Source organism: Conger conger, chromosome 3, assembly GCF_963514075.1.
Source record: "Conger conger chromosome 3, fConCon1.1, whole genome shotgun sequence".
In the NCBI taxonomy this organism is placed as follows: domain Eukaryota; kingdom Metazoa; phylum Chordata; class Actinopteri; order Anguilliformes; family Congridae; genus Conger; species Conger conger.
Window position 1 is genome coordinate 60,542,518 of NC_083762.1, and position 11,729 is coordinate 60,554,246.

At 41.9% G+C, this 11,729-nt stretch overlaps 1 protein-coding gene across 1 annotated transcript in view; it reads left to right on the top strand.

Moving 5' to 3' along the window:
- gtdc1 (glycosyltransferase-like domain containing 1) overlaps positions 1-10,845 on the top strand; it is a 65,218-nt gene extending 54,373 nt beyond the window's left edge. Inside the window, 4 exon segments of the mRNA XM_061236136.1 lie at positions 3,998-4,046; positions 4,048-4,069; positions 4,708-4,799; positions 10,083-10,845. Of these exon segments, the coding sequence (XP_061092120.1) occupies positions 3,998-4,046; positions 4,048-4,069; positions 4,708-4,799; positions 10,083-10,166 (247 nt within the window). The 3' untranslated portion in view covers positions 10,167-10,845.
- Positions 10,846-11,729: the final 884 nt, after the last annotated feature.

The following is an 11,729-nucleotide window of genomic DNA, read 5'->3' on the forward strand; positions in this document are numbered from 1 at the left end:
TGAATGAAACGGAAGGGCAGAATGCTTGCCTCAATTTGCGGTTTGGACTTAAAAGACTCATACTAAACTAACATATGGATTAGAAGGCTTTGAGGGTGTAAGTAAATTGAAAATGAACTAAGGTGTTTCTAAGTCCTAGCGCAGTTAAAAAGATGTGAATGTGAAATGTTTCGCAAGCGGTTTGAAGACCTTTTAGCTGATTGAACACGTCACCTGAGAATTGGATTTGATCGGTTTGTCCTGCAAGGGATGTCTCGCAAGAGACGGCAAAAGCGAAAAGCACATCAAGAGATGCGAGCTGTTTGGAGTCTGTTGGGGGTGGAGTGTAGAGGTTATTTCAAAATCTTGATCTTACACTCCCCAGTCTGTCTGTCTGTCTGCATTTGCTGTAGGCAACAGTGTCTGAAGCAAAAAAAAAAAAAAAAAAAACGGGAGTGCCTGGTGGAATCTTGCCCTGAAACGAGAAGAAAGGGAACCTGGGTTTAATATAAGTATAAAGTCCCGGCCCCCAGCATAATGGAGGTTACTGTGCGCCCATTATTTCACAGAAAAATGTGGTCCCCTTATGAGTTTGGGAATCGTGATGTTCCCTCAGAAACTGACTTGCCAGCAGTGAGTTACCTTTGATGGCCTCAGCCCTGTGATGGGGGTGGGAGTGGGGGGAGGGGGGGGGGGGGTTGATGGTGGTGGGGGGCCGTGGCCACCCACTCCGCTACAACCAACCCCCCCCCCCCCCCCCCCCCCAAAAAAAAAAACCCCTACCTCCCTGTCTGCGTCTACTGCAAGCTCCAGGTTTCGGTGGGGATTGCCGAGAGTGTGGAAAACCAGGGAGGGGCGGGGGGTAGTGGGGGAACGGGGGGGCTGCTTTTTGAAGTTAAAACATTGTAGCGTAGTAGCAGTCTGAATTTTTGTATTCTTCTCTGGCCCCCCTCACCCCTGTAACCCCCAGCCCCCCCGCCCCTACAGGCAAAACCCCAGATACCATGGTGGCAACCACTGAACTTACTTTTCACTTCCTTTCTGTCTCTTTCATTAAAGAAATGTGCAGCAAAATACTACTACTACTATTACTACTACTACTACTACTACTACTCCTGCAAACCCTAACTGCTCCTACTACTAATACTAACTACTCCTGCTGCTATGACTACAAGCCCTTACTACTACTACTACTACTACTACTACTACTACTACTACTACTACTACTACCAATACTAATAATAATACTACTACTAATAATAATATTAATACTGATAATGATAACAATAGAAGTAGCTATATGTATATCTGAGAGTCCTTTAAATATTTACTAAAATGTTTATTTCCATCCCAAGTGTAACAACACTTAAATCCAACAAACAGAACCGCAGCTGCAGAAGCCTTATCGAGGGACGTCCCGTCTTCGTGCAGAGGCAGGACCCGTCATTTAATAAATAATGTGTTTTAACACTTACACCCTGTCTCAGAGCAAGGATAGGCTGCTGTCAGGATTGAGCAGTTCACTCGCACCGGCAGAATAAAGATGTCGCATCGGGCCTTTTTCTCATTACTAAACTAAATGGACTTTGACTTGCATTATTCAGCGAGACCGAATCAAAGTCCCTCTTCTCTCTGCAGGAAAAAAAAACGAAAGAAAGTAATTCAGCCAAACAGAATTATCAGCTAATTATGTTTAGAATCAAAGGCCCAGTAACTATTTGCATACACATTATGGGACTTGAATAGCAAACCGAATAAGCCCTTAATATTAATCTTCATAGATTTTTGTCGACAATGCCTTAATTGGAACAGGAGTCATTGTCTTGCCGTTCTGACACCAGATCAGTTAGAATCCTATGTGGAATTTTATAAATAATGCCGGGGTCAATTTTATATGTTAGTTTAACGGTACAATAGAGAACCTTAAAATAAAATTGCACTGCAGGAATTCTCAATCTGTCACCGAACAACTGTTTTCTCCTGCTCTCTTTTTGAATGACGGCAGAAATGCATATCATGACTGTTTGATTTGCTGTGCCATGCATTTGCAAATAATTGGAAATCTATTGAAGGAATTACCACTACCACCTTGTGATTTCATTTTCTAATTTATATTTTTAGAATTTTAGATGGCTCCCTTCCATTTGCTGGTGCACATTTTAATTGAATTTCATTATATACTGTGTAATTAACAGCCTCAAAGGAACGTATTGAAAATTACAAGTATAGCAGTATACAATGGTAGTGTGCGAGAATCTCTGACATAGCAAAGTTGGTATTAAAATCTATTTTTATGCCATTTTTAATGAAGGGGGTATGGTTTATCTCTGTTCTGCTCCCCTTGTGAGACTCTGTGCATTTCAAACTGTAGATTATTAGCTGTACACCGAACATGCAAACATACTGGCGGGAATGATCTGTATTTGGTGTGTTTGTTGTTTAGTGTGTTTGTCTAGTATGTTTGTTGTTTAACCTAAGATCCACACTAAATCTTCTCTATAGAACATGCTGACAATCGGGTGATGCTGTGATCTGTTATTCCTCCTGAAATGATTTCAAATGAATTCAGCCAGCATCTCTATACAGCTTTAAAATATATTAAATACCCACAAATAATGTTTTATAGAATGACAGCTAACTGCATCCACTTAAATGTTTCTGGGCCTTTTGACAAATATGTTCATTTTCCACTGAATGTGCCGTATGTGGGTATTGTGCTTAATGGTGTGCAATAATTTTCATGAAGATTCAGTATTACTATTATTATTGTTGTTGTTGTTATTATTATTATTACTATTATTATTATTATTTATGGATTATTATTATTGTTAATAATGTGTATTATTATTAGTATTATTCTTTCTTTATTTTATTATTATTATTATTATTATTATTATTATTAATAATAATAATATGCACACATATACCTCATATTTTGAAACGTCTATTTACATTCCTGGATCTGTACAATTATTTACTAAGCGAATACTTGTTAAATGCCTGCCTGAATATCCTATGACCGTAGTGCCCCACCTAAGGTTTAAAATAGCAACTTGATCACGAGTGCCTGGGTGATGCGTTATTTTTATTTTTATTTTTATTTTATTATTTAATTTTAATTGATAATGCAAGCAATTTCAGTCATGTGTGAGCAGGCCATCCTTCCCCCAGCTGTTGCACAGTTGAGGATGGAAATAGATCAAATCGCACATTTTATCTCGTGTGTCTCCAGCGCTTATTTTTAACTGCTGTGCATTTATGACATTACCCAGAATTGCTGGGATAGCACAAATCTACCAACATACGTAGCATGCCATTTATTAGTAGCATTAGTCAATTTAAGGAGTGGGGGGGGGGATGAATACTGAGGTAATGGGACATCAACACAAGGCATAGCAGCAGTGGCATGAACCACAGTGTTCCTGTTTTGAACCATTTTCAGTCCTGTGTGTACCAAAATGTTTACAGCCTCCGCGCTTAAAATGAGACATTTGTACAGAAATGAAAATAGAGAATCTCCAGCTAGTGCTAATGTGCAGCTGGTACCTTTTGTGCCTCGCTGGGATGTGTGGGAATTGGGTCCAGTTTGCAGAGGAGGATTCTCGCTGCTGTTCGCAAATCTTCAAAAAGGGAGCGAGATCTGAGCACTTTTCTCTAAAACAGCTGTTAATGGGGACCAGATCCTCGCCTTTGAATCATTCAGCTCGGTAAACATAGATGGCCAGCTGAAGGCAGTGTTCAAAACTTCGCTATCTCGCTGTACGGAAGAGAAACGTGACTGTCACTGAGTTGTTGTTTTATTATATATATTTTTTTTTTGCTATTTTATCAGTTAAGGTAAGAATACACATTCTTCCCTCCCTTGTTTTTCATGCTTTATGAAATGGACTCGTGGCAAACTTTCATGTGTGCGCTTTAAAATTATTTTTCACGATGTGTGTACCTGTTTTTGGAGGGGCCGATTGATGCTTTCATTTTATAATTAGGGTATCATTTTTTGGTTTTGTTTTTCTTCAAGGCTAGAAGCTGTTCATTGTGGCTGTTATCCACTCTGCCCGAAGGCTTTCGGTGTATCCTGAAATATTTCCTTGTGAGTTTGAGAATACTCCCTTGTGGGAATACCCCCCCTTCCCCCCCGGTCTAAATGTGTCTGTATGCTGTCAGTCTAAATGTGTGTGCATGCTATCGCTGTATGTTTTAACATATTGAGAAGAGACATGCTTTTCTTGTACATCTCAATCCGATATCTACGCTAATAATTAAACAATATATATTCTGAGAAAGGTGTTCTAAATGAATCTCATTCTAACAAAAAAAAAGAAGACTCAAGCGATTGAGCTTGAGCGTATTCCTGAGCCTGCGCTAGTTTAATTTTTTGTTGTTTTTCCCAGTCTGAAAAACTGATCAGTAAATTTATGCATATGTAAGATTTTCCTGTTTTCCGTTCGGCGTGAGGCTGTTAATTTACCCCGAGGGAAATGAGCTTAGCGCACACAGACACTGCGCAGGACTGCTTAGCATTAAAAATCCTTTTTTTAGCTGGAGTGAGTTCAAAAAAAAAAAGAAAAAAAAAAAACCCGCACTTTAATAATGTACAACATGAGACGCCACTGAGCAATATGCATTTTTAATTACTAAAGTGACTAATATCTAGGTTCTGCTTTGAGGTTTTGTTTCATTAAATATGTATTTGTGCTTTTTTCCCCTATTTCTCTTTCTTCCCCGGAGCTGAATATCTTTACTCAACACCTGAACAGCTCGCTAAGAGACTACAGGCTTTCTGCAGGAGGCCTGACATTGCAAGAAGACATCATGTTAAGGTAATGATCTGTCACTCTTTAGTGCAACACGGTCCCTACACTGCTAAAGGTTAAAGTAAGTGAATACACTGAGCGCTGGGTGCTGTTTTGTAACTAAAGACAAAATGGAAGGTCTTTGGGACATGTGGTGTGTGGACATCATTTCTGACTGTCTTAGCTGCTGTTGGTTATATGCAGTAAGAATATATGCAGGGAGTAGCTTGTGTATACATTTTGAGAGCTACAACGGCAAAGATCATCACCGCCCCCCCCCCCCCCCCTTTTTTTTTTTCTTTTTTTTCTACATTGGATTTGTACATGTCATTTCATGTCATGTAGTGAGAGTATGACACTATAATTTAGGTTTATATGAATGTGTCTAGCATGTATACAACAATTTGATATTTCCTGTAAATACTATATGTGAAGCTATTTAGGAAACAATTTTCTATAAAAAAATATTTTGAGAGGACAAAAGCTGATCGCCCCAGTGGACTCACCAAGTGGAGGAAATATAGTTGAATTATTTATTTTATCGGTTATTAAATTGCCACACAATAAACGATTAAGTCCGAGCCCCCCTCGATACACCGCCCTCCGAAATGATTCACACGCTCTGATGAAGATGTGCAGAGAAGGACGTACAAAACAAACATAACGTCCGGTCGCGATCCAAGTTTAGCGCTGAACTTTGATTGGAACCGGGTGTCATGGTCAGATGAGACCGAAATAAAGTTCTTGGCCCACGAAACGTTGGACGACGGATGCTTGAAAGGACGTCATGCCCGCAGAGAAACATAGCAGTGGGATGTTCGGTGTTACCGGGGTTGTTTTGCATCTGTTGGTCCTGGGGCTCTTGTCAAGGTCAGTGGAATCATGAACCCCAGCAAGTGCCAAGACATTTTGGCCAAAAAAACCTGGTGTCTGCCTGCCAGGAAGTTCGTATGCGGCCACACGTGGGTCTTTCAGCGAGGCAATGATCACAAGCATTCCTCTGAATCAACCGAGATCAATGACTCAATCAATGACCAGTGTTTCCCTTGCAAATGGAGGGTGGACAAAGTTTTTGAAACGGGGATGTAAATAATTTTGTGACCTATAAAATTGCAACACATCTTTTTGGAAGAGAGTCTTGGAAGAGCGATTGTTTTCGTTTTAAAGAATATAATTTTCCCATTTTGAGCAGTCAGAAAAGCTCTGTCCAGTCTTATTTTGGAGGACACTGCGTGTCTGTGTCTGTGTGTGTGTGTGTGTGTGTGTGTGTGTAAACAGATACACCAAAAGCTATATTTCAAATTCATTATCTTTCACTATTTATGTAATAACCAATGCCACAGAAACTGGTTTGTAAAAGTTAAAAGATTTTACTGCTTGCCATCCTATATCCCCACGCCATTACAACAGACAGTCCAGGAGTTACAGACTCTCTTAAAAGCTTATTACTGGCATGGTTCTAACTCTGACATGACTTCAGTCTAATTTTAGGCATTATCATAAAGTTTTTTTTTTTTTTTGTGGTCTTCCTCTCCAAAAAAAATCAGAACCGGAGACTAAAAACCAAAAGAGCATAAATGAATCCTTCACAGACTTTATGTGTGTATTACGGAATAGAGGGCGGGATTGTACATAAAATTGACTCGACACTAAGCTGAGATTTTATAGTTTGCTGACACTGTGAAAGTGAAACAATTTAATGGAAATGTTACACCCTAAGTGTTTTCTGTGTGGCTGCTTAATTTATCGGGCTGGGATTGTGTGTTACTGTGAATACGTAGCGTAGGAAGGGAAAGGGGGAAGCTGCTGTAGACTGAAATGCCTGTTCTCAACTGTAGATGTGTCATGTAAGGGACCTTCACGTGTAATTCCACAGTTTGTGATGTTCATGTGATACATGCAGTATGTAAACATTGTATTGATAGGAAGGTAGAGATTGGTAACTGTAGGCAAATATAGGCTGAATAATTGATTGCTTTTGGAAAGGAGATGGAGCTATTAGTGAGGGTGAATATAGCCTATTCGCAGTACTATTTGTAACTGTCTCCAAAGGACCGTAAATGTAATAAAGGTAATCTAAATGTGGAACAGTATTTCAATGCATGCAAACAAACACAAAAAGTTGAATAGTACTGTACAGACACTTAATTTATATATTTTTGCATTCGCCTAGTTAATCTAAATGTACTATTTTTGTGTTTTACTCATGGCAAGCAAACATCTCTGCAGCAGACTTGAGGAGCACCCTCTCGATATTTTAATGGGGTCCACTGATTCCTGACAGAGAAGCCACATCACCTGTGTTTTAATTAATTAGGGATAGCACTTGGGTCTCGACTGATACAGCAAGAAAAGGAATCTCTTCTGACTCAAGTCCCCCTGAACTTGCTCGTTCAGCTGCTGTCTCTTGACCGAAGGCGCGAGGGAGTTGTTTGTGTTTCGTGTCCACCGTTTTTCACCCGAGCTACCGAGTGCCAAGTGAAGTCTGGGAAATGTCACTTCCTGAAAATGTGGTGGGCCAATCACTGCAGACGTCCATCCCTCTGTCTTTAAATGTGTCGCCCTACCCCTAACCCGCACCCCTAGTCCATGCGTGATCCACTCCTGAAGCCCCACTTCTTGACAAGCGTCGGATCTGAAACGTGAGAATCTTATACGAGGCGAGTGAGTATTGATTCCATCTTGACTCGCTGCATTCTAGAATGTTCTTACCGTGCCACCGCGATGGCGCAATCCATACTGGACTCTTATATCGAGGCTGTGTGATTTTCATTAAAGGCTACATGAATTTAACCAGTCCCAAATGATGTGCCCGTGTCCCCCAGTCCAAACTTTCATCCATCGATTGAAATATGTGCCAAAAAAAACATCCATCATTCATTCCGTAGCTTTTTATATTAGCACCATTACTGAATGCGTTCTCTCCTCTCAAAGAAATGTAGGATGGATTCTCAATGAAATGTACAGCACAGTCTGCTCTGTAAGCCATCTGTTGCCATTTGAGTTATTTTGGGTTATTTTCACAGCATTTATTTTCATCTTTTTACCCTGTGTGACTTAACATAATTTCTCCGTTACAAAAAAGGGCCGGTCTTTGAGGTGTAGATCACACTACAGTAAGAAGGATGGCTTCTGACTGCATATTTTCGCAACGGGAAATGGCTTCAGACAGGACAAAAGCTTAAGAGAAGGAAGTCGTTCCACAGGTATTTCCTGTGAGTGTTGCCTGCTTTCCCATTGGCTGCTGCAACTCTTTCGTTTCCACTTCGGAGCTTTGGTGTGTTAATAAGGTCAAGTGAGTGAATTTTGTACGAGGTGTACTCAAGTCAAGTCAAGTCACAGAGATTTGTATAGCACCTCTTCTGACAAAGTCAGCACAAAGCGTTTCACAGACACTGACATGTACAGATAGGTAAAAAGATATCCAACAATAGAGTATATATATAAAAATAAGTTTTATTATGTACTCACTACCCTGAGATCCAGCCATTTATTTATATGCTTAGCGGCAAGTGGGCTACTTGATTTGATTGTTGAACACATAGATTTCTATGTCCCAATAAAAAGATATTTTTTATCCAGATTTTGAACGCCCGATTGTATTTGTAGGCCAATTCTGTTGTTTAGGATGGCTGTGTGAACCCACACGTCATCCCACATCTCTCTGCAAGACACTGGCTGAGTTGTGCAAAAGCCCACTGCTCACATTGTACAGAGTCAGCCTGCAGGTGCTTTGGCACCCAGAGGGGGCGCTGTTTAGCGATGAGTCAGTGAGCACCCTGCTGCCCCAAACTGTCCTTTCTTGGGTGATGCTATAGCTCATTGTATGCCTCGTGAGGCTGATGGTTCCAACCGGCACTGGCATGGAGAGGACTCAAACATGACTCCTCACTGCGCTTTCAAAGCGCTCTTTAAATGGATATGCCTCAGTATTAAAGAATGCTTTTGTAGTGCTTTCTTGTTGAAATAACCCGCTCGTTTTTTCCCTTAAATATGTAATTCAATAAGATAATGTTTATTAGTATACTATATTATCTGGTAGTTTGAGTGCAGCATTTGAATTGCTGTAATTTAAAATGAATTCAATGTAAAATGTATAGGATACACGCGAAACATCATCACTTCTGTGGCCCAGATGAGCTAGGATTTAAATGGCTGGTAGGGCCAAATGAAAGCTTATCCTGGGTTTTATTTTCTCAGGACGTCGGGTCAGTGTCCTGTGTAATATTTCGCGACACACAAAGTCTCCATCAGAATCCTTTTGTGGGGGTCCACAGTGCAACTGATGTGTGCCGTTTGTGTTCTTTCCAGTATATCAATAAAGAACGGCTTGATTTTAGCAATTTAGTTATCCTATTCACGGAAGCTTAGCGGATAGACATCACCTCTCCTACGCCGTACATTGAAAAACAGTTTTTTCTGTGCTTTAAGACGGGATTTCAGCGTCGAGAGCTTGCCTTTGAAGCGTTTTTGGGCGTTTGCGCCGACTTGAATTCCAAACAGAGAGATCGACAGCATCGTGCTTCCAGGCCTCTAGGCCACGGTCCTCTCTGCAGTAGATGGTATTATGCATTAAAAGGAAACACTGAGCTGTTTTTAGGAAGCCATGACCACACAATAATTTACCTTTCAGTTATTATATAACGCATATATGTAATTGGACCTTGAAGTCCTCGGGTGGAAAACCCATACGTGTTTAAAAATGTACCTCGGGGAAATAGCTTTCTCTGCCATGCCAACAAAACTAAAAAAAAAGAAGAAAAAATGATATGTTTTGCATTTAACTAAAGCATTCTTTTTTTAACAGAGGGCTGCAGTTGAAAATGACTGTAGAACCTGGGAGATCCATAATCCAGTAATGAAGGGAATATTCCGGATCTTTAACCTCAGGAAACATTCCTTCATGCTGCTGTAGGGCTGAATAAATGTGCTACAATGGCTCGCTTCCTCATATTCACCACCTCTCTCTCTCTCTCTTCTCTCTTTTCTCTCTCTTTCTGTCCCTGTCCTTTCTCCTGGTTTTCTTTTTCCTCTCTCTCCTTTTCTCTCTTCCCCTCTTTCCCTCTCTCCTGCCCCTTCTCTCCTTTTCTCTCTTCCCCTTTCTTCCTTTCCCTCTCTCTGTCTCTCTTTTTCTCTCTTGCCCTCTCTCTCTCTCTCTGTCTCCGTCTCTCATTTTCTCTCTTCCCCGCTTCCTTTCCCTCTCTCTCTGTCGCTCTCTCCTTTTCTCTCTTGCCCTCTCTCCCTCTCTGTCTCCATCTATCCTTCCCTTTCTTTCCCTCCCTCTCTCTCTCCCTACTTTCTCCTCTTTAGGTGGACACATGTGCTTATTCCTGGGCTGTCCTGAAGAAGAAATTCAGGTCTCTCCTGGCAGCCGAAACCGCCGGAGTCCTGTGACCGACAGGGGCGGAGCGATACGCGGAACTTTCCGGAGCCCGTCGATATTCACCTGATCAGAGAGGTGCCTGGCAGGACAGGGCAGAGTGCAGGAAGGAGAGGGGGAGTGTGAGGCTCTCTGCAAACCGTAGCCCGACTGCCTGCCTGTCATAGCTGACACCAAGCCATCTGCCCAAAACCTGCGGCTCTCTCAGATCTCCCCTCCCTGCCACCACCCCTGCCCAAATTAAACCCAGACTCCTGCACACGTTACCACGGCTACTCACGTCCCCACATTTCCAGACAGGAGACGGCTATATATTTTTTTTTAAAGCGTATTTATTTTGTACCTAGCAAAAAAGCAAAACAAAAATTACATAGAAAATGCCCGACCGCAGTTGTGTATCCCACATGCGGTGCCACATTCCGAATTTCTGGTCAGATCCGTTTTTATCCTCCGAGCCGGAATTCTCTCCTCCCAGCTCCTGCAGAGACTGAGGTCGGCGCTCCGTCGGCTCCTGGCGCTCCTGCGCTCGGTCGCGGCGTCGCTCCGGAACGCTCCGGATCGCCAGGTCGCCACGGCGTCCTCGAATTCGCGCGGGGGACCAGGGGTGGCCCCTTACGCCCTCTCGAACAAATTTGGCCTCGGTCCAACAATCACGTTTTCTGCGGTACGACTTTCTGAGTCCTCCTTTGCCAACGAGTGGCTATGGAAGGGGGGGGGGGGGGGGGGGGGGGGGGGAGGATTTTTTGGCTAAAGTATTACTAATGAGTGGTCTGGCAAAGGGGGAGGGGTTAATGTATGAATAATGAAGCTTCTGTCAGGTATTCCCCGGTTTTCCCGGCGCGACATTTGCATTTAATTAATCTGGAAGAAAAGGGATAAGGCAAACAGCTGTGAATCAGATCCGCTTTGGGAATACGCAGCGCCGGGCCGGCGAACTGACGAAATCAGAGCCAACATGTTTGTTCATGTTTGTTACCCCCCCTCCCGTACTGTAGGGCATGCTAAAGACAGTCACCCCAACAAGCGGGTAATGATTCATAATTTATTTACCATTAACACCGTCAGGCCCTTTTGGCGGAAGTGAAAGGATTAATGAAGTAGCGTAATTATAATCTTGGAATTAAATACATGCTTCATGAGGTAATTCGGGCGGCAAGTAAATTACTGCGCGGGATTTCATTTAACGCACACGCCACCACGGTCGTGACAGAAGGGGCAGGCAAAAAAATTTGACGACACAATTTATTACCTGAGTCTCTTGTTATTTTTCCAGCTGGGCAGGGGAGAATACAGTCGATTTCCATTTTGTCTCAGGCAGGTCTCCATTTTGCCTTTGCATTTAGTCATACAAACTTAACTGACCTGCATTCACAGAACTGAATTTGTGTTACCCTGTTCTTGATTTTATGTTTATCCAATTTTTCAGGAAATAAACAACACCCCCGTGTACTGTTTATTAAATACTGCTTATTTCCAGGAAGTATCTCTATATTGTATTTTATGGCTGATTGCACAATTACACCCCACAGAATGTTTTCTTTTAGTTGTTTCTTACAATATTGTCTGATTTATGTGTT